The sequence below is a fragment of the Aythya fuligula genome, chromosome 4 (assembly GCF_009819795.1).
Source record: "Aythya fuligula isolate bAytFul2 chromosome 4, bAytFul2.pri, whole genome shotgun sequence".
NCBI lineage: Eukaryota > Metazoa > Chordata > Aves > Anseriformes > Anatidae > Aythya > Aythya fuligula.
Genome location: NC_045562.1, coordinates 26,204,757 through 26,223,339, shown reverse-complemented (window position 1 = coordinate 26,223,339; position 18,583 = coordinate 26,204,757). Strand labels below are relative to the sequence as shown.

Genomic DNA, 18,583 nt, shown 5'->3' with positions numbered 1-18,583 from the left:
CATGTAAGTTTTTGGAAGTTAACAAAATATGTCGATGAATCAAATTACTACACAGGCATAGAAAATACCTGGTCCTACCTAAAAGGCGTTATAACAATTTGAGCTTTGTCTATGGGTAGATATACAAGCCTACAGTATACATTCCTCATTGAATTGGAAAACAGATTGTCATTAGAATTGCTAATTAAATGACTTACCATCCAGCATAATAGGTTTGCTCTGCACCTGGGTAGCTCCAGCTCTTTGAGATTCTTCTGGTATAGTCACTTTGTTCTGTGAGATACCAACTGGCACTGAAGACTGAGGTCCAACAGTAGGAAAAGCTTTCTCTTCCTTATCCTGTTTTACAATTAAGGAGTGATGATCTTCTTCAACAACTTCTGCAGTATCTAAAACAAAATTAGTCTGTCGTTTAAACAGTGCTTTGACACAATTCAGTAATAAACTACAACGTGACTACAAGGTAAGTTGAGAATCTTGGGTTTTAAAACATAACGTCTACACAGTAGAAAAGTTTGCATGCTTTTATTATGAAGAAGGAACAAGGAAAACAGAAATATAAAAAACAGAATTCTCCCCCTCCCATAACAGCAGGTGTACTTGCTACTTTATAATTATTACTTTTATATTTATTGGAATAAATATGAAATTGTACTGTTCTCTGGTATTTTCAAGATTAAACTAAATTTTAACGAAAGTTTTCAAGGTATACAATGGTTATCACTATGTTATAAATGGTTTTACTGGTTTAAATCATGAGGTGAAAAGGTACAATAGCCTATGGGTTTGGCTAACAGCTGTAAATATTATTAATACATATGTAACAAATGTAACTGAGCCTTAGATTTCTTTAGAGAAGTACCACCATCCATTTCTAATAAAAGAAACTAGTATTTTGTCTTGATGAAGGCAAAAATATACTAAAGCTGTAAAAGCTTCTTGCATCTAGCACTTATAAAGCAAAAAGAAAAGAGAAATAGACAAAAAAGAGAATAGACAAAAGGGGCAATAGCAAAAGAACAGGTATGAAAGTTGTTCACCAGAAAGACAAGGAAGATAAAGAAGCAACATAATTTGCATTAAGGACAACAAGTACTTGTCCAGAAGGAAATTCCACTAGTATGCTAAGTCACATGCTAACAAGAAAGCTATGGGAGCTATGCAATTCAATATTCAGTTCACAACATCCCTTTAAAAAAAACTGTTAATATTAACAAGCAAAGTCCAAGACATTTCAACACATCCACCTTAATTTCTTATTACTCGAGTGGGTTTGAAATTTTTTGGTATCTTTTGGTATTGAGCCTGTGCTGACATGCGGAACATTCATAAACATTCAGAACTGAGGCAACACACAGAAGAAAAAAGAAAGAGTAAGGACAGAATGTGCATCAATCACTTCAAAATTATTCTCACTAGACAAACTGGCAAGCTGGCACTTCCTGCCCTTGCAGTGCATATAGTTACTGTCCGTGCTTACCATTTGTTATATCTAGTTCTTCCAGTAATTCAGTTTGCAGCTGCAACTCTGCTTCTCCTAGAATTTTCAGGACTGAATCAGTAGGGCTTTTGCCCCAGACTTTCCTGTGGGGTTCACCAAAATCTAGTTTAATTACTTCCCCCATAGTTTGCCCTGTCAGGACAGAAACAAGAACATGTTAGAAACTTTTGTTCACTCTAAGTATGATCAAATACTTTACTTATATTATAGTAGTTATACTATAAATGTACTATAATTGTTTATACTTTCTATAGACAAAGAACCTCCACAAAGCTAAAAACAACCACGCCAGACTTATGCCATCTCTCCCCAAGTCATAGAGCCTAAAGACTGTGGTCAAAAGTCTAGAGTTCCTCTTCTGACAATTCATCTTAGGAACAGAAGTTATTAAATGACAATTGACATCGTCAACTTAAGAACAAAAGCAGGAGGTCTTTTCAGCAATTCAGGTACTCTAGAAGAAAATATGGCTGAGATTTTTTTAAAACTGGCATGATAGAAAAGTTCACCTCTACTTCTACAAACTTGCTCATATGTAAGAGAAACTAGAAAGCCTTCTCCTGCTCTATTTTGACATTTGTTTCTGTTATTTCTCCTTGAGGAGAACAGAGAATACAAAGTGGCAACAAAGAAGTAGAACAAAAGAATGAAGTTTCCTGATCTTCGAACATCCTAACCATGTAAAACTACTGTGCTATGAAGCAAGTCTTTCAGTGATCATTTATTTCTATGTTGTGAAACAGCCTTGGTAAGACACACTGAAACTAAGAAAAAGGTCTTCCACCTGAAATATCAGAGAAAGCAGATAGGAAATCTGAAAGACAGGCTTGATTAAAAGAATAACCCTCAGTTTTTATTGTTCTACTGAAAACATAAAAGGATTTGTAAATAGAATAAGAAACTTGCATATGTTTTAAAAGTTTTTATCCTTTAGATTAACACCTATTTAAAAGACATTTACAAAGACAACTTGAAGAAAGAAATGCACAGCGTGCATTTCATTAACTATTTTTTGAAATTACAGGTTTTTTTATATCATCGGCAGGTCATTTAACTACTAAGCCTGTGCCTTATTCCTTACACAAGGCAATACATAACCACCTGTTTTAGAAGCAAATGACACACGACACACAAGCAGCAACAAAAAAAAAAGAGTACTTGCTTTATAAAAGCAGATACTACTGATTTACTAATGTCATGGTGGTAATTGAGTGCTTACGGTCTGTTCCAGAAAGAGAGTCTTCCAATGATAACTGTGCTAGAGGAACTACCAACTCAGATGCCTTCGATTCCCATTTTTTGCGATCTCCTACAAGTGGATGGACATCTTCTTGCTGTTCCTTACCATCCTCGGACCCATCTGATTCAGATAAATTTTTATTTTCTTTTGTTCCTTTGTCATCTTCTTGAGCTTTAAGATTTTGATTCAATCTTTTCAGTATTTGCCGTTTATTCTGAAATAAGGACCAATATGTATCACTTAAACAGTACCTTCCTTAAAAAGGAGAAAACTAAATTAAACTGAACACAATTGGACATACTTGCACTGCAAGATCTGGCTTTTTTGTTTCCTCTTCAGCTTCCTGGATAGCAGTTACATTCTCATCCTTTAAAGAAAGAAGCATGAAATACAGTGTAGAAGAATATGTCAGAAAAAGTAACCTCAAGAATATTAATAGAAATAATAGCAAAAAGTCACCTCTAACACGCTTTCATTGACAACTGTAGATAGATTAAGACAGAATGGACAATACTTCAGTTTTTGTGGGGTTTCACAAAGACTGAATTTCAAGGACAGTGTCTGTGTGACCTATTTGCTATCTGAAATGGGTGAGCAAATGAACCAGTCTCAGTTTAAGGGAAATCAGCAAGGGAAATCCATAGCACAAAACAGGCAGAGATGAAGCTAGATGTGACATGTGCAGCAAAATGCCAACCACTTCCAGTGCTAGAAATGAGTAATTCTGTAAGAGAACAGAAAAGTGGCAAGGACGGAGTCTAAGAGGACCTGTAAAGAATAGCAGAAGTGAGAAGAAAACTTCAGCAACTACAGTGTATATAATATCAAGTCAGTAAAGAATAAGAAAACATTATCTCCTTAGTATCCAAAAACAAAGAAAACCTGCCCAGATCAAGTTGACTGACAATAGGCAGATGCACAACTACAGATTAAAAAAAAGGCAAATATTGCATTACACAGAGCATTTTTCAGAGAAACGTTCTGCATTGTTCTTGATCAGTCTCAATTACAGGACTAAAGCAATTTGAACTATTGTGTAAGACCTATCAGCAACTAGTATCCTTAAGCATTTTTGTTTACCTTACATGCAAATTCTTCTGAAAATTCTTTTCCAAATCAGTATATCTATTTATGATTTTTTAATTTTAAGTAAAAAAAAGGTAACTTTTAGCAGAGGAACCTACCACACCCACTTCCTTCAAAGCAGAAGTCATGGAAATGACTGGTGTACTGGGCTTAATTGGAAGCTGTTGCTTAGGAAGAGATGCTCCAGGCTCTTGTATTCCATGCACAGGACTGTGTCCTGTAGCTCCCACATGAAAAGGCACGTTCGGACTCTTTACTCCTTTTGCTATCAGCTGTATAATACAGATTCAATTAAAAAAAAAAATAAATAAAGCAATAAATCAAAGACTGCACATAAAATACAGTATGATCAAATATGCTCAGGTAAATCTTAGAAAAGGATAATAATGTTACACATTTTCATATTAAGCTGTCAATGACAGATATTAACTATTTCCAATTTATCAGCTTCACAACGTCCCACTTTTTTTTTTTTTTTTTTTTTTTTTTTTAGCAGAGAGACATCACTAGTGGGACTTGTCACTCCACAGCACATGTAAGCAAAAGAAGATTATGTACAATTTGGTAAGTTGCAGACCAATAATAAAATACTTAAGGTAATCCTAATGATTCTTAGGTTTGCTGTTCTTAAGTTCTTGAACCAAATTTTTATTCAAGTATACTTAAGATTAGGTTTTTAATGAGGGAATTCTGACCGACAGATGCTCTCTCCAGTTTCAGAAGACATATTATCTAAGCTTGAGAATCACAGTGTAAGCTTTTACAATCACAGTGTAAGATTTTCGTCATACAAATACACAGTACTACATATGTTGACCATATAATAGGTTTTCTTACATGTTCTTCCCAAGCTCTTTTCTCTCTTTCATATGCTTCCTTTCTTTTTTGCTCTAACTGTTCTTTTAGAACTGCAGCTCGAGCATTTGCTTGGGCCTATAATAAAGAAACAAGCGAAAAAAAAAAAAAAAAAAAAAAAAAAGACCAGCTTGAACCATAAAAAACATTAATACACCATTCTGTGAAACATCTTAAAAAGAAACATTATTGGATCACCTCATCTCACTTTCTCTCACTTACTGCTTTATAGACTGCGAAGGGAGATTTCCACTGATACTCAAAATCACCACACAAGTACAATAACTGTTCTCCAATATTTAAAATGGTAACAACTCCTCAAAATATACTTACAATTCTTGATTGGCATGATTAATTTTTAGTGTACATATTAACTGTGGTAGAAGTAATTTAAAATTAGATTATTTTCTTAAAAAAAAATGAAGCAAAATTCATTAATCATAAACTATTAAATATTCAGCTTAAATTTTCTACATTTGTTCAACAAACACAAAAAGCTTCCATTGCTGTTTCACCCCTAGTTTTAAGGTTAGGCATAAGGTCTGCTTGTTTTTACATTGCTCTTTGAGGATGAAAGGAAAAAATGAACAGATAGAGTATGTACACCTGTATACTTGGTATAAATATAGTATAGTAGATAGAGTTATTAGAAGAATACAAAGAATAAAGCTCTAATAAAAAAACGGATTCCTATGAATTACAACTGATTTGGAACTCTGAACTAAATGCAAGTTATCACAGGGTTATATAATAGCCCACCTTACAGTCTACATGTGGCCTCTGTTGGCACAGGTGAGGAGTTTTGGCTTCCTTTATCCTTTTAACTAGAAGTTGTTATTTAAGGTACATTTACCTTCCCACTTCTGTATCAAAATGCTATCTTAGTTATACCAAATTGCCTTAAGGACTAAAGCTAATCTAGAGAAAAACCTTAAAAGGCATGGATGGGAGAATCTTTGCCTGCTATGCTACATTACAACATATTTTGAAATTGCTGAGATAAATCAGTTGAACAGAGTTGTTACCTCAATACAGTATGTATGACTTACCAGAGACAAAAATCTCTATTAGTGGATGCATTAACAAACTATTAATAGCAAAATGAAATGCAAAGAACTTCATGAGATAAGAAGCAAATTTTAAAACAAGGAGTTCCATTTCCTCCCTTTTCACAATTACCTTCTGTGCTTCTATCTTTTTGCGTTTCAGTTCTGCTTCCTCGCTTGATTCTTGCCCATCAGAACTGCCAGCTTCATTCTGAAAAGCACAAGTCCTCAAAGAATTATCATCAATGCATGTACTTAAGAGCTGAATGATAAAAGTGACTACTGGGATCATTTAGACTGTCTGACTAACACAAGCCATAATTTTACTATGTAACTCCTCACTTGAATATAATACCTACTTGGATGAAACTTCATTTTTGAGACTAGTGATTATTATTATTTTTTTTATTATATTCATACATATTCTGTGTGAACATTGTCAAAAAGTCAATTCTAGAGAAGTTCCTATAGCTACAAGTAAATACGTTGTCATGGTTTTGGCTGGGATAGAGTTAATTTTCTTCATAGAGGCTCACGCAATGCTGTGTTTTGGGTTTTTGATGAAAATAGTAGTGATAATACATCTGTGTTCTGTTGCAGAGCAGCGCTGGCCCAGAGGTGAGGCCTTCCAAGCTCCTCATGCTGCCCTGCAAGCGAGGGGCCGAGAGTGCCCCAGGAGCTGGAGGGGATCCAGCCGGGACAGCTGGCCCAGGCTGCCCAAAGGGATGTCCCACACCACCCAGTGTCATGCTCAGCGACAGCAGCCGGGGCCGAGGAGGAGGAAGGGGGACGTTGGGAGTGACGCTGCTGTTCTCCCCCAGAGACCATTACATGTGATGAACCCTGCTTTCCTGGGAGTGGTTGAACACCCTGCCTGCCAGTGGGAAGCACCAAATGAATTCCTTGCTTTGCTTGCTCACATGACTTTTGCTTTACCTAGTAAATTGTCCTTATCTCAACCTGTGAGTTCTTGCACTTTTACCTCTCTGATTCTCTCCTCAACCCCCTGGGGAGAGAGGGTGAGCATGTGTGGTGGTTAGCTGCATGCCAAGGCAAAACCACAACAAAGTATAAATATGCTAGTGCTTAACGACAGATTTGTGGATCGAATTCAGATGTAATTTTATGTTGTCCTACTTGTTAACAGGTTATTAAGTAACATGCACTGAAGCTGCATCTCTAACTGAAATATCCAACAAATTTCATGAATTCTAGAAGAACAGATACAGGTACACTAACTGTAGAGCAGAATGAAATGTGTTAATATACATATGTATATATATATTTACATGTAAAATTGCTTATCATAAAAATATTTCTGTAGGGATAAAATAACATGATCCCACAGCCAACTTCCTGAAGTATTTATTTTTCAAACTGACCTTCTCTCCACGAAGTTTTGCTTTAATCTGTTGACGTTCATTGAAGTTTTGTAGCCGGATCTGTCTTAATCTTGCCAAATATTCCTAAAGTAAAGAACGGAAATAAGTTTCAATTATACTGAAACTATCTGCAGTATGCTTGGCTTATAATACTTAAGATTCCACAAAAAGCCAAATGAAATGAGGGGAAAAAACGCTATTGCTATCACTATATTAGCACTTGATAATTTCCAGAAGAATTCTCATCCAATTAAATTAAAGAAAACTGAAACTTGTGTTCCTCAGTGTTAAGCTACCATTACACTTGATACAATCAAGGACCAGGAATGGTTGCATCTGTTACAACACAGTTACACCCTATAGATATGCGTGCATGTTCAAGAACCTTTCCTAGGCAAACTGCTGTAGACAACAATAATGTTATGATTATTAAAAAAAATTACACACTGAGATTTCAGAAAAAAAATATTTTTCCTAGGAACTTATAAAGTCTTCATTTTGTTACACAAATGAACCATGCAGGGAAACGAGGCACAGTCAAGGTCAAAATAGTGCTGTTTGTGTGATGGAAGTGGCAAACATGCAGCAAGCATACCTCTTCTTCCTTGTTTCTGGATTTCCTTCCTCTTGCAGAAATGGGCCTGCCTCCATAGATATCTGCCACGTTTTGCAGTGTACCCTGTTTGCCATTTAATGGTATAAAATTTAAAATGGCTGGGGCAGTAAAATTATCTGCTTTATCCAGTAAATGTTCATTTATAAGAAAGCAAATCCACCAATGATCTGCAGTTGTTCTGAAATTAGCTGATAACCCCCTTTCACTTATAAGAAACAAATGACAGTAACAACTGAAAATCCTGAGTAGCCAGGAAGAGGCTAGACCTTTAATATTACAGCGGTCTTCTCCCTACAATTCTGGTCTTCTCCTGCTATGTTGGAAGCATAAATTCTGACAGACAGCAGTTTTTGTACATCTAGATTAAATACAAGTTGTGGCACGCAGCTGGCATTTCTGCCATTGTCGAGTCAAGCCTAAGATAAAAGTGGAATCATCAGATGTAGAGTAAGCATTTATCCATCATCATATTTTTTTAAACATACTGTAAGTAGCAAACTCAGCAATCTTGTAACATATTTGTATATGCTTATTACATTTTCCTTTCTAAACCTAACAAGCTGTCTTACCTTGCTAATACATGTGGATTTACAATGTATAATCTAGGTTAGTGTGATGTACTTGGAGTTGTAAACAAAAGGATTCAACCTCAAAGGAATGGAAAACAGGAGTCCAATTCAGGACAGTATGAGAATCCTTTAAATCAAGAGTTTTCTGCTTGGTATAAAATCATATTTAAATATATTTTTTTTCCATGATATACTGTAAGCTTCTGCTGAACTTATTAAAAATATCTTGATCTGTTAATTAGATGTATGTTAACTGCATTTATTATGTGCTGTTACATGGACCTTGTTTGTGCCTTGTAAAACACTGGGGCTTTAGCTTTCTCAAGCTTGAGTACCGAGAACCACCTGTAAATCAATACTCCAGTTAAATTCTTGACAGGAAGCACCGAATGCAAATATTTTTGCTAAATACTCTTTCAAAATTGAGCTGAAAAATCAGTAATTCAAGAAAAGAGGGTATTTCTAAACTTCTGTGGTTTAGTCAACTGGGGGATGAGACAATAAATTAGAAGAACCATCCTCATAGGTAAGAAATAACATACATTCATGAAGATTCCATGAATTCCAGTTTTGGTTTGAACGTTAAGCCATAAAAAATAGAAAGGTATATTATTCTCCATATTCACTTTTTCAGAAATAATAACATCCTAATATAAAGGAATCACTTGCAAGATGTTGTTACTGCAAAACACATTTCCTAGAGGAATACTGAATTTAGAACTGCAAGCATAAAGAACAAAGAACATTTTGTGACACTGTCCATTAGTTAATCTCTACAGACTGAAGATGGATGTCTTTATAATATCTTCTTAATAAACAGAATGTTTTTCTAAAACACACTAGTGTAGCTGAGTTAAAAGTTTAATCAAACTTCATTTAAAGTTCAAGCTACTGAAAAATACATAGTTTAATTTTAACCAAAGCTTTACAGCTATAAACAGGAAAAAAAAAAAGAAAAGTAATGTTCTAAAGTTCACAACATCAAGTTAGACATGCACAAAAATGTAATTTTTTTCCTTTTTGATTTGTAAAGCATTCTGAAGCAGTAATATAAGTAGGAAGACAGATTTTCCATACCATGTGTCCTTCAGCTCGAGCTTTGTTTTGCATGGCTTCCCTCTTTCGTTGCCAGAATTCTTCAACTTGCCTTGCTCTTTCTGCGGGTAACCACCCTTTTTGCCTGAATAATTACAACACATAGCAAGCTGAAAGTCTCTGAAATACAACACTTGCAAAACCTATACATATATTTAAACTAGGACACAAAAACTAACTATGAAAAACATATCTTCTCAAAACGCCTTTAATTGGCTGAAATACAACAGAATTCCATGAAATGGAGAAAAAGTAGGTTCAACTATATTAAAAGTACAATTAAACATGCCCTCGCAGAACACTGTGTTGTTCTTCCATATCCTGCTCATCAAAACAAAATGAATGTCAAATCACAATTTCAGTGCAGTTAGTTCTGAAAAAATCTCAGCTGGTTTTCATTAATTATCATTTGTAAAATAAAAAGTTAAAAAAAAAAAAGGACAGATTATTTCAAGGCTTCCCTTTACAGATGGGTAAGAAGACTTCCTTCATGAGCCATCCACTAGCCTTAATCTGACCTATGCTTGGAGTAAGAGCTTCTACCACTTACCACTTAGATAACAGACACAGTGCTAGTATTCCAACAGCATTCTGGCATCTGTTTTGGGGGGATTTGGTGGGACTTTTGCTTGTCTGATTTTGAAGGGACTCTGAAGAAGTTTTCCTACCTCAGAATTAACCAAACCAAGATGTTTTTTTCACGTTTCACCCCAGATCAGGGTCCTGTTTGGATTAACAAGGCTACATTCAATTTATTGCAACTGAGCAGCTGGCAGCCAAGTTTCCTAGTACATACCTATGATCATTTTGTAGAGGAACCAGTTTCTGAAAAATTGGTTAGAAGACTAAGGGGAGAAAGTTCCCTATTTAAACAAAACAAAGCAAGAAAAAAAGAAAGAAAAAGGTGATGAATGGTGTTAGATATTGTAACAGATTGTAGAACGATGAGGCAATCCCCTTTCCAAGGCTCCCCTAACTTCATTTGATTGAAGAGTATTGGAGGTCCAGCAATAGGAAGGAAGGTATTGGAATAAGCTGATAGCAATAACCCATCAGGCTGAAACAGTTAAAGAAAAAATAATTTTGCCACACAGGAACTATTCCTAGTAATTCTTAAATGAATTAGCACACTAACTAAACACCCTGGCACCTAGTCTTCCTCACCCCACCACCCAGCAATTGGGAAATGAAGTGTTATTTCCATATGCTATAATTCAGGAAATAAGAGATACGTAAAATGACTTTGATGCAACAGTACAAATGCTGTAGCTGCTCTGAAAATTCAGGACAGTCCACATAAGTGTTACCGGTAAAGAAAGAAACACTTTGTAATTTTTGTATATACATATTTGGCTCACTATACGATTTTGACTGTTCACTGCATATAAACTCAACTGGTGGATAACGAAATCTGTCAAAACGGGTCATACTGACAAAGTTTAGCTTACAGGTAGGAGAGGTGCTCTTTGAGCAAAAGAAATTATTTGTCTCAAACCAAGTACATAGCAAAAACTTATTTCAACTAAATTTTACGTGATACCATTTCTCCCTACTCTAATGCCAAGTGACTCATATTGTTAAAAAGCTTCAACCAGATTTCTTCTGGACAGCGGTGCTGTCTAAGAGACAATTTGTAAAGATTGCTGAAGTTGAGGGTACTTAGCTTTGCGTTAGCTGTGCTAGTGTAATCAGGAAGACTGTAACTCAAGGATTTCTCAACTTTTTAAATATATGCTTTAAATTACCTATCTTCAGGAAAGTTGTTATTCTTAACATTCTTTTTCTTTTGGGTAAACATCTTGAACACCTATCTTTAGATCTCATCTCTAGCTGAAAGAATAAAATGTGAGAGAGAAACACTGCTAGGCTGACTATGATAAAAAAAAGTACTTTTTAGATAATGAAGTACAAATACTTAATACATTTTAAATGCTAAGGAACAGCAGTTCAATTTAAGGTTAAAGGTAATCCAGCTTATAGACAGAAAATTATATCCATCTGTTTTAAAACTTCTGCATGCTACATTCATCGAGTGCTTCTGAGTTCACGGATTTGAGAAAAATTGAATCAATTTCTCTTCAGGATCTCCAGGTTATTAGTAATTTGCAGCCCTCTATTATAGTTGCTCTCAAATTTAAACATTTAAAACAATTTACCTGAATTACCAAGTATCATCTAATATTGGTGCGTGTGTCGATCTGCTTGAGGGTAGTAAAGTTCTGCAGGAGGATCTGGATAGGCTGCACCGATGGGCTGAGGTCAACTGCATGAAGTTCAACAAGGCCAAGTGCCGGGTCCTGCACCTGGGGCGCAATAACCCCAAGCAGAGCTACAGGCTGGGAGAGGAATGGTTGGAAAGCTGCCAGGCAGAGAAGGACCTGGGAGTGATGGTGGATAGTCGGCTGAATATGAGCCAGCAGTGTGCTCAGGTGGCCAAGAAGGCCAACGGCATCCTGGCTTGTATCAGGAACGGTGTGACCAGCAGGGCTAGGGAGGTGATCGTCCCCCTGTACTCGGCTCTGGTGAGGCCGCACCTCGAGTACTGTGTTCAGGTTTGGGCCCCTCGCTACAAGAAGGACATCGAGGTGCTTGAGCGGGTCCAGAGAAGGGCGACAAAGCTGGTGAGGGGCCTGGAGAACAAGTCCTACGAGGAGCGGCTGAGGGAGCTGGGCTTGTTCAGCCTGGAGAAGAGGAGGCTCAGGGGCGACCTTATCGCTCTTTATAGGTACCTCAAGGGAGGCTGTAGCGAGGTGGGGGTTGGCCTGTTCTCCCACGTGCCTGGTGACAGGACGAGGGGGAATGGGCTTAAGTTGAGCCAGGGGAGTTTTAGGTTGGATGTTAGGAAGAACTTCTTTACTGAAAGGGTTGTGAGGCATTGGAACAGGCTGCCCAGGGAAGTGGTGGAGTCACCATCCCTGGAAGTCTTCAAAAGACGTTTAGATGTAGAGCTTAGGGATATGGTTTAGTGGAGGGCTGTTAGCGTTAGGTTGGAGGCTGGACTCGATGACCTTGAGGTCTCTTCCAACCTAGAAAATTCTGTGAATTCTGTGAATTGTCGAATGTGCAAGGCAAATAATACCTCTAACCTAAGCAAGATTTGTCAATGATGGAATTGTGTGCAAAGGGTTGGGAATAAACAGAGAAGGCTGGAAAGACGCATCTATGTCAGTTGAGAAAATATATCTTCCAGTCCTGGGTTGTATCAGGAAGAATTTCAGTTAGCTCACAATGGTCCAAATTACTATAAAGGAAATAGCACATACCTTGCAGCTTGCAAAATTTTAACATCAGTGTTAAATGTGCTATACTATTGCCATATATTTTAAAATAGAAAAACCTAGAAGGTAAAACATACTATATGAAACATAAAACTGAATAAAATTCATTTAGAAAAACAAACGTTTTCTTTGGCCACTTCCTTTTCTTCACATTAACACCATTTATTTCTGCCCCCATGGGATACATCTCTGTGTCTGCAGAAGTTCAAATAATCCATGATAGAAAAAAAAATCTCTCTAAGAAAATTAGTGAGTAATGTTGAAGTACTGACATTCTAAGTATATACTTCCCCGTACACCACTCTTCAGTGTGGAAACAGTCCTTTACACAATATTAACAGATTTGAAAAAAGGCAATGCAGTTTTGAAAAAACTAACTGAAAGAGGTTGCCAATCTACCTGAAATAGGTAGACAATCAACGCTTTTTCATATACAAAACATGCTCACTTTATAATTCTGTGGTGCTTATTCTTTGCAGTAAGTTGCATACTGTTATAACACCTAGCATTCACATCTCTTGATGAAGAAAGCTACTACAAGTTTTCCACTTGTCAATAAATGGGAGCTAAGAATGCAGAAAGCTTTCTAGACACTCCTCTACGTTACAAGATCAAACACTGAGATGGAGAGAAGGCAGTCAGAATGAGATGACAGAACAAGGAAGCATCTTGGCAGGTAACACAGAAAACAGAACTATGAAAAAAGCAAAGGAGGGTTATTGTTTTAGCTAGACTGTAACTGCATTAAGCCAGGATTTTTGGCTTAAATCTAGTTTAGTTACAGTTGTAAGTAATCCTTTTTTCCCCTATTGGGAAAGCCAAGGTTTCCATTGGTTCTAAAAGAATTGTGGTCTGTGAGGGACCAACACACAAACAGACAGCACAGTACCAATGGATAAAGGTGGTTTTGAGACATGTTCAGCTACTAAATGGAACAAGACAGAACAAAAATCTAACACGTAGGGACAGATTTATGGATTATCATAGTCCAACCTGTTTGCATTGGCTTGTTTAGACACCTCCTTCGATCTTTTCATTTTTTTCCTAATTGCATCAGCATCAGGTAAATGGTGATGACCTGCAGGCCCCTTAGGAACTCCTGGACGTATTCCAGGTGGAATTCCTCTGCAGATAAATACGTACAGTAACTTTCATTACTTTCATCTAAAGCAGACCACATGCAACCTCTAGTGGAAGGTAGCCATACCTCTCAACAGCTTCTCGGCCTTGTACTTCTGCCCTCCATCTGGCTTCCCTCTCTTCAGCTACTCTAAAGTTCTCCTTTTGCATCTGGTCAAAAATAGCATGATAATGCTCATATTGTCCTCTGGAAGACACTGGAAAAGGACCAAGACCACCTCCACCACCATAATACGGTGCCTGAAAATCAGAAAAGGTAGGGTGGACATCTCAAACAATGGTTTTAACAAGCCCTTCCAATTTTCACCTCTCTGGCATGAATATGTATGAATATGTTCTGCAACAATTCTGAACTGGTTTTAGTTTTACTCTTGGTGTTCCCTTATTTTAAACACGGAATTAAAATCCCTTTTCATCACTTTACCACTACAAGATTGATAAATTAAGAACTTGTTTTTCAGTTAGCACTCCAAAATAACACAGTATTTTACCTCCCTTTGATAATAGTGTAATTATACATGAGACATCTGTCACACATTCTGGCAGTTATTGGTGAGGAATCCATTGAAGTGTAACTGGAGATAGCAGATGTTCTATATAGCAAAAATTAAAGTTTTAGTACAAAAAGCTAAAAATGATACAGTACTAACTAACTGAAGCACTACTGAGTCATTTCTATCCAAACATTCACTTTTTAAATTGAAGTCAGAAACAGTTAAGCACACTTCTAAATTTGCTAAGTGACATTAACAGCAGATTTATCTGAGAATCCCTGTTTTTACCAATCTATAACTTGGCTGCATCACCAGAACTGAGATGCTTTCCTACTGCAGTTCAGATCATGTACCACAAATTACAGCTTTGTGAAAATGATCTCTGTCACTCTCAAAGAGTTCGAATTCCTGGAGAGCCTTCATATGAAAATAATAATAAAAAACAAAATGTTGCAAGCAGCTGTGTACATTAGTAGCCAAGGATGGATGCAGAAAGTGTGAAATTGGCAAAACAAGGTTAAGGTTGTCAGCACATGCATAAAAATGTTCCTTTTACACCTGGGGAAAGTGGTCAAATAGCCCATGGCAGCGAACCTACGGGATCTGTGAATGTTCTTTCCAGAGTGGTCCAAAGTATTTCATGTACATTCAAATAGGACAGTACAGATGTGACAGATTTATAGCTGTCCACCCAGAAGTTCTTGAACAGCCTATATTTAACAATGCAATTTGGCTCACTTTCTCATTTTCAATTGTTCAATGCACATCAATAGCCTATGTGATAGAATACTAACCAGAAGATTTATCCAAGCATTAAAATAAGTATGCTGGTACGTTGTTCTTCTGGATAAAAGTAACTTATTATACAAGACAACTGATTCTACAAATAGAATGCAAAGCCTTGCCTTACACACTCTTAAAGGTTTCACCTACAATTACTAGAGCTCAGTTTCCAAAAGGATTACCTAAAGAAATAGCACGATCAATCTCTAAGCAAATGCTAAGCAGCAGGTGCTCATCAACCACCTGCAGAACCATTACAGCCCCTGCTAGAAGCACAAACCCAAAGTCTACTCCTTGCCATCTCTTTCCCTACTTTACCCCAGAAGCAGGTACGAGCAACCAATCCAAAAAAGACAGGAGGAGAAAATACTGCACTGCAAGACCCTGCTGTACATTTAGAGACCATGTGGCTTGCATTACTGGAATGCTTGAACACTGCCATTCTAAACTAACAGCACCAGCAGGGAGTCACTGGCTGCACTGTTTCCGTGAGGGAGAAAGGAAATGGGTAATTACATCAACAATACTGTAACAATACATGGAAACCTCAAGTGATGATACCTTAGTGGCCTGCAGTACAATCTGCACAAAACTACCTAATCCAGAGAACAAATTTCAAACAATTTTAAAGGATGTTTGCTCTGATATTTAACACAGTGACACTTAGAGAAAGTACTCACAGCTACTGAAACACAATTTCCTTACTTTACTGCGAATAGAAGTTAGTGATGCTGTTTTAGCTAAAAAACAGGGAGTACTTTCCATGTCTAAGGCCCTTGCAATAAAACTCTTGAAGTTAATCAAAGGCATGATTGTTTTCAGTAACATATAGAGCTCTGATCCAAATATGCCGATGCGTATATATCATGTTGTACAGAAGCCTGCATTGGTGCTTGCCAGCATCATCCTAAGAGAGAGAATGAAGGCATGGGAACGAGATGATGGTTTTTGATTTCCCATTAAAGCCACACATGGTAGTTTTGAAAGTCTGGTATTTTTACATTTGCTTTTATATTTAAGCTAAGTTATACAATATGTGAGACGCAGCCAAAAATTGCGTCTATTTTGCAGAACAGTTATCAAAAGCAGCTAATGAAACCTTGTCATGTACTTTTGGTTTCTTCATGTTTTGTTGTACATGGAGAAGAAAATAAAACCTCTTCTCATTTTGACCCCAGTGCATAGCCAGAGCTTGTTTATGAAAACTGTGTTGAATTTGTTTAGGCTAAATATTTTTGTAGGACTCCCTAACACCAAAACAAATGGTTGGTTTTTAACCCACTTCATATTGTTCAATAGATTTACACCACAACAATACTGAAATTTCTGCACTGTCTGTCTCATAAAAATAGAGGATCCAGATTTTTATATTGAAGTACCTTCATGATACTACTTCCCAGAACAGTTATGCAAATACAAACTGTCATAGGATTAAGATTAAATTATATAATTTAAATCCATAAGAAGTGAATGGCTAAGGGGTAACTGCTTTCAGGAAAAAATTACATTTACTCAGGAATTTCTTCTCCCATTATGGACAACTTATCAATATAGGTATTGTAATTGTCTTTTACGTTGGTAAATAAAAATGAATGCTTAAAAGCACATTTTTAATATTGGGAAAGATGTCCATTACCACAGTATGAGAACCTGGGAAAATATTTCAACAAAAAAATTTGAGAACAAACTTGAATATGTAAGAAGCTGTTCATGCATAGATTTAGCGCAGGAAAAGTAGCAAAAGCAGAAGTGGAAAAAAGAAAGTGGTGCATGAAAACCATTACTGGCAGAAAGAGGGGAGACTCAGAAATTTAATAAGTATTAAAAATGAAAATTGCATATGATCTCCAAAAAGCCAGGGAATAAAGTCTATTATACACTTTGCCTTAAATTATCAGTAGATTAATACTGGACAGCTCCAAGAGTTGATCTCCAAGAGCAGATGTTTCTGAAAAGATAAGACCATGCCAGATAACCAAAGGTGGGGGGAACACACTACATCACATTTCTGCATCTGCTGCCAACCTTAACATCACCACTTCCACCTGAACCAAGCACATTCCTCCATCCTTGTTCCCTGGCTCTGTTTATTCGTTCCATCTGAAGGAGAAAACAATAAAGGAAAACGTAATTCAAGGAATCACTTTAAGTAAAAATTGAGCTTCACTATTAACACATTTTAAACATATTTTACCCTTTCTTTCTCCAATCTTCTTATTTCTTCCGCCTTCAGTAAACTGATCTGCAATGTAAGGATTAAACATATTTAGTAACTGGGAAACTGAACTACTCTGTATTCCTAGGCGACACGCAACAAAACTCAACACATTTCACTAAAATTACTATGGATGTTAAAAAAAAAAAAAAAAAAAAAAGAAAAAAGGGTGCCTCAAGTATCTTGTCTACCTGATCTCTCTGGCGCTTTTCTTTTTCAGGCAACTCTAACCTTTTCTTTTTTGAAGGTTCCTGAAAAACAAGCATATAATTTGGTATTTATTACTGAGCCATTATTCTGTGAAGCGTCTGTCAAGATTGGTTAGTCTTCCAATTGCTGACTTATGTCCACGAAGATAAAAATCATTTCTAGATGTTTGGAAAAAAAAGATTAGGAGGAAAGGTTTGACGGTTTTATTTTGTCATTCTTGCTCTGGACCTAGCTTTTGCTTAGATTGAATGTTAGCAGATGATTTTGTGATACCTCAAACATTTTCCTCCTTTCTTCTCCTGGATTCATTTTCTTCATGGGAGTTGGAAAGGCCTAGATAAAAGGTGAAACTTCAAATTAGATAGCAAATGTCAGAATGAGAGGAAAACTCTAATCAAAGAAAAAAAATTAAATTCACAATTCAGTATGTGCAAAAGTTGGTTTAAAATAATTAATTACTGAGGAGTTGTAAATGTAAAGCACTGCTCAGATCTCAGGCAAAGGCTATGGTACTTGCTCATCCGCTGCTAAGAGCTCCATCTTGAAAGCTGAAGGTAGTAATTTCAGATCTGTCTCCATTTTTCTTCTCTGGCAATGTCATTCCATATTATAATCTTTTCACAGTCTTTGAGGGTCCTTCAATTTTAAGATTCTCTTTTTACGTGGAGAACAGATTTATTACGTTATCCTTAGGTGACTTCTCTTGTGTAACTCTACCTAAGTTCTTGTTATCCATGGACGAGGGGAATGAAGCCACAATTGAGTATCTGGTAAAAAGTCAGCTATACAAAATAAGCTATGTTTCTTACTCTAATTTTCTCCAAAAGTGAATGTTACTGAAAGCTTCCCCCCCGACTGTACAAGAATACAGATAGATTTGTAAGATTTTCTTTTGACAAACCCATCAGATTGGTACTTCAAAGTCAAATATCTCAGAAAACAGAAATCTTTAGAGACCTAAGTCAATGCAATTCAACTACAGTGCATTCATGTAATAACTCTAAGTGAGATGATTGATGCATGTTCCATTAAAATTGAGTTGAGAACTGCAAGCTGAGGCTAACCTGAAACAA

At 36.6% G+C, this 18,583-nt stretch overlaps 1 protein-coding gene across 6 annotated transcripts in view; it reads right to left on the bottom strand.

Annotated features, from left to right (window-relative positions):
• The window catches only part of NEK1 (NIMA related kinase 1), a 43,163-nt gene that overhangs the window by 11,768 nt on the left and 12,812 nt on the right, over positions 1-18,583 (bottom strand). For 3 of the 6 annotated variants that reach the window (XM_032186462.1, XM_032186464.1, XM_032186465.1), the window contains exons 12-26: positions 17,492-17,551; positions 17,280-17,327; positions 17,111-17,185; positions 13,876-14,048; positions 13,662-13,793; positions 9,373-9,475; positions 7,706-7,789; positions 7,111-7,194; positions 5,862-5,939; positions 4,665-4,760; positions 3,926-4,099; positions 3,043-3,108; positions 2,721-2,955; positions 1,481-1,633; positions 198-389 (exon numbers count right to left, since the gene is read on the bottom strand). In XM_032186462.1, the coding sequence (XP_032042353.1) occupies positions 198-389; positions 1,481-1,633; positions 2,721-2,955; positions 3,043-3,108; positions 3,926-4,099; positions 4,665-4,760; positions 5,862-5,939; positions 7,111-7,194; positions 7,706-7,789; positions 9,373-9,475; positions 13,662-13,793; positions 13,876-14,048; positions 17,111-17,185; positions 17,280-17,327; positions 17,492-17,551 (1,753 nt within the window). The remainder of the gene's footprint in view (positions 1-197; positions 390-1,480; positions 1,634-2,720; positions 2,956-3,042; positions 3,109-3,925; positions 4,100-4,664; positions 4,761-5,861; positions 5,940-7,110; positions 7,195-7,705; positions 7,790-9,372; positions 9,476-13,661; positions 13,794-13,875; positions 14,049-17,110; positions 17,186-17,279; positions 17,328-17,491; positions 17,552-18,583) is intronic. The other 3 variants (XM_032186466.1, XM_032186467.1, XM_032186468.1) reach the window with 3 other exon arrangements.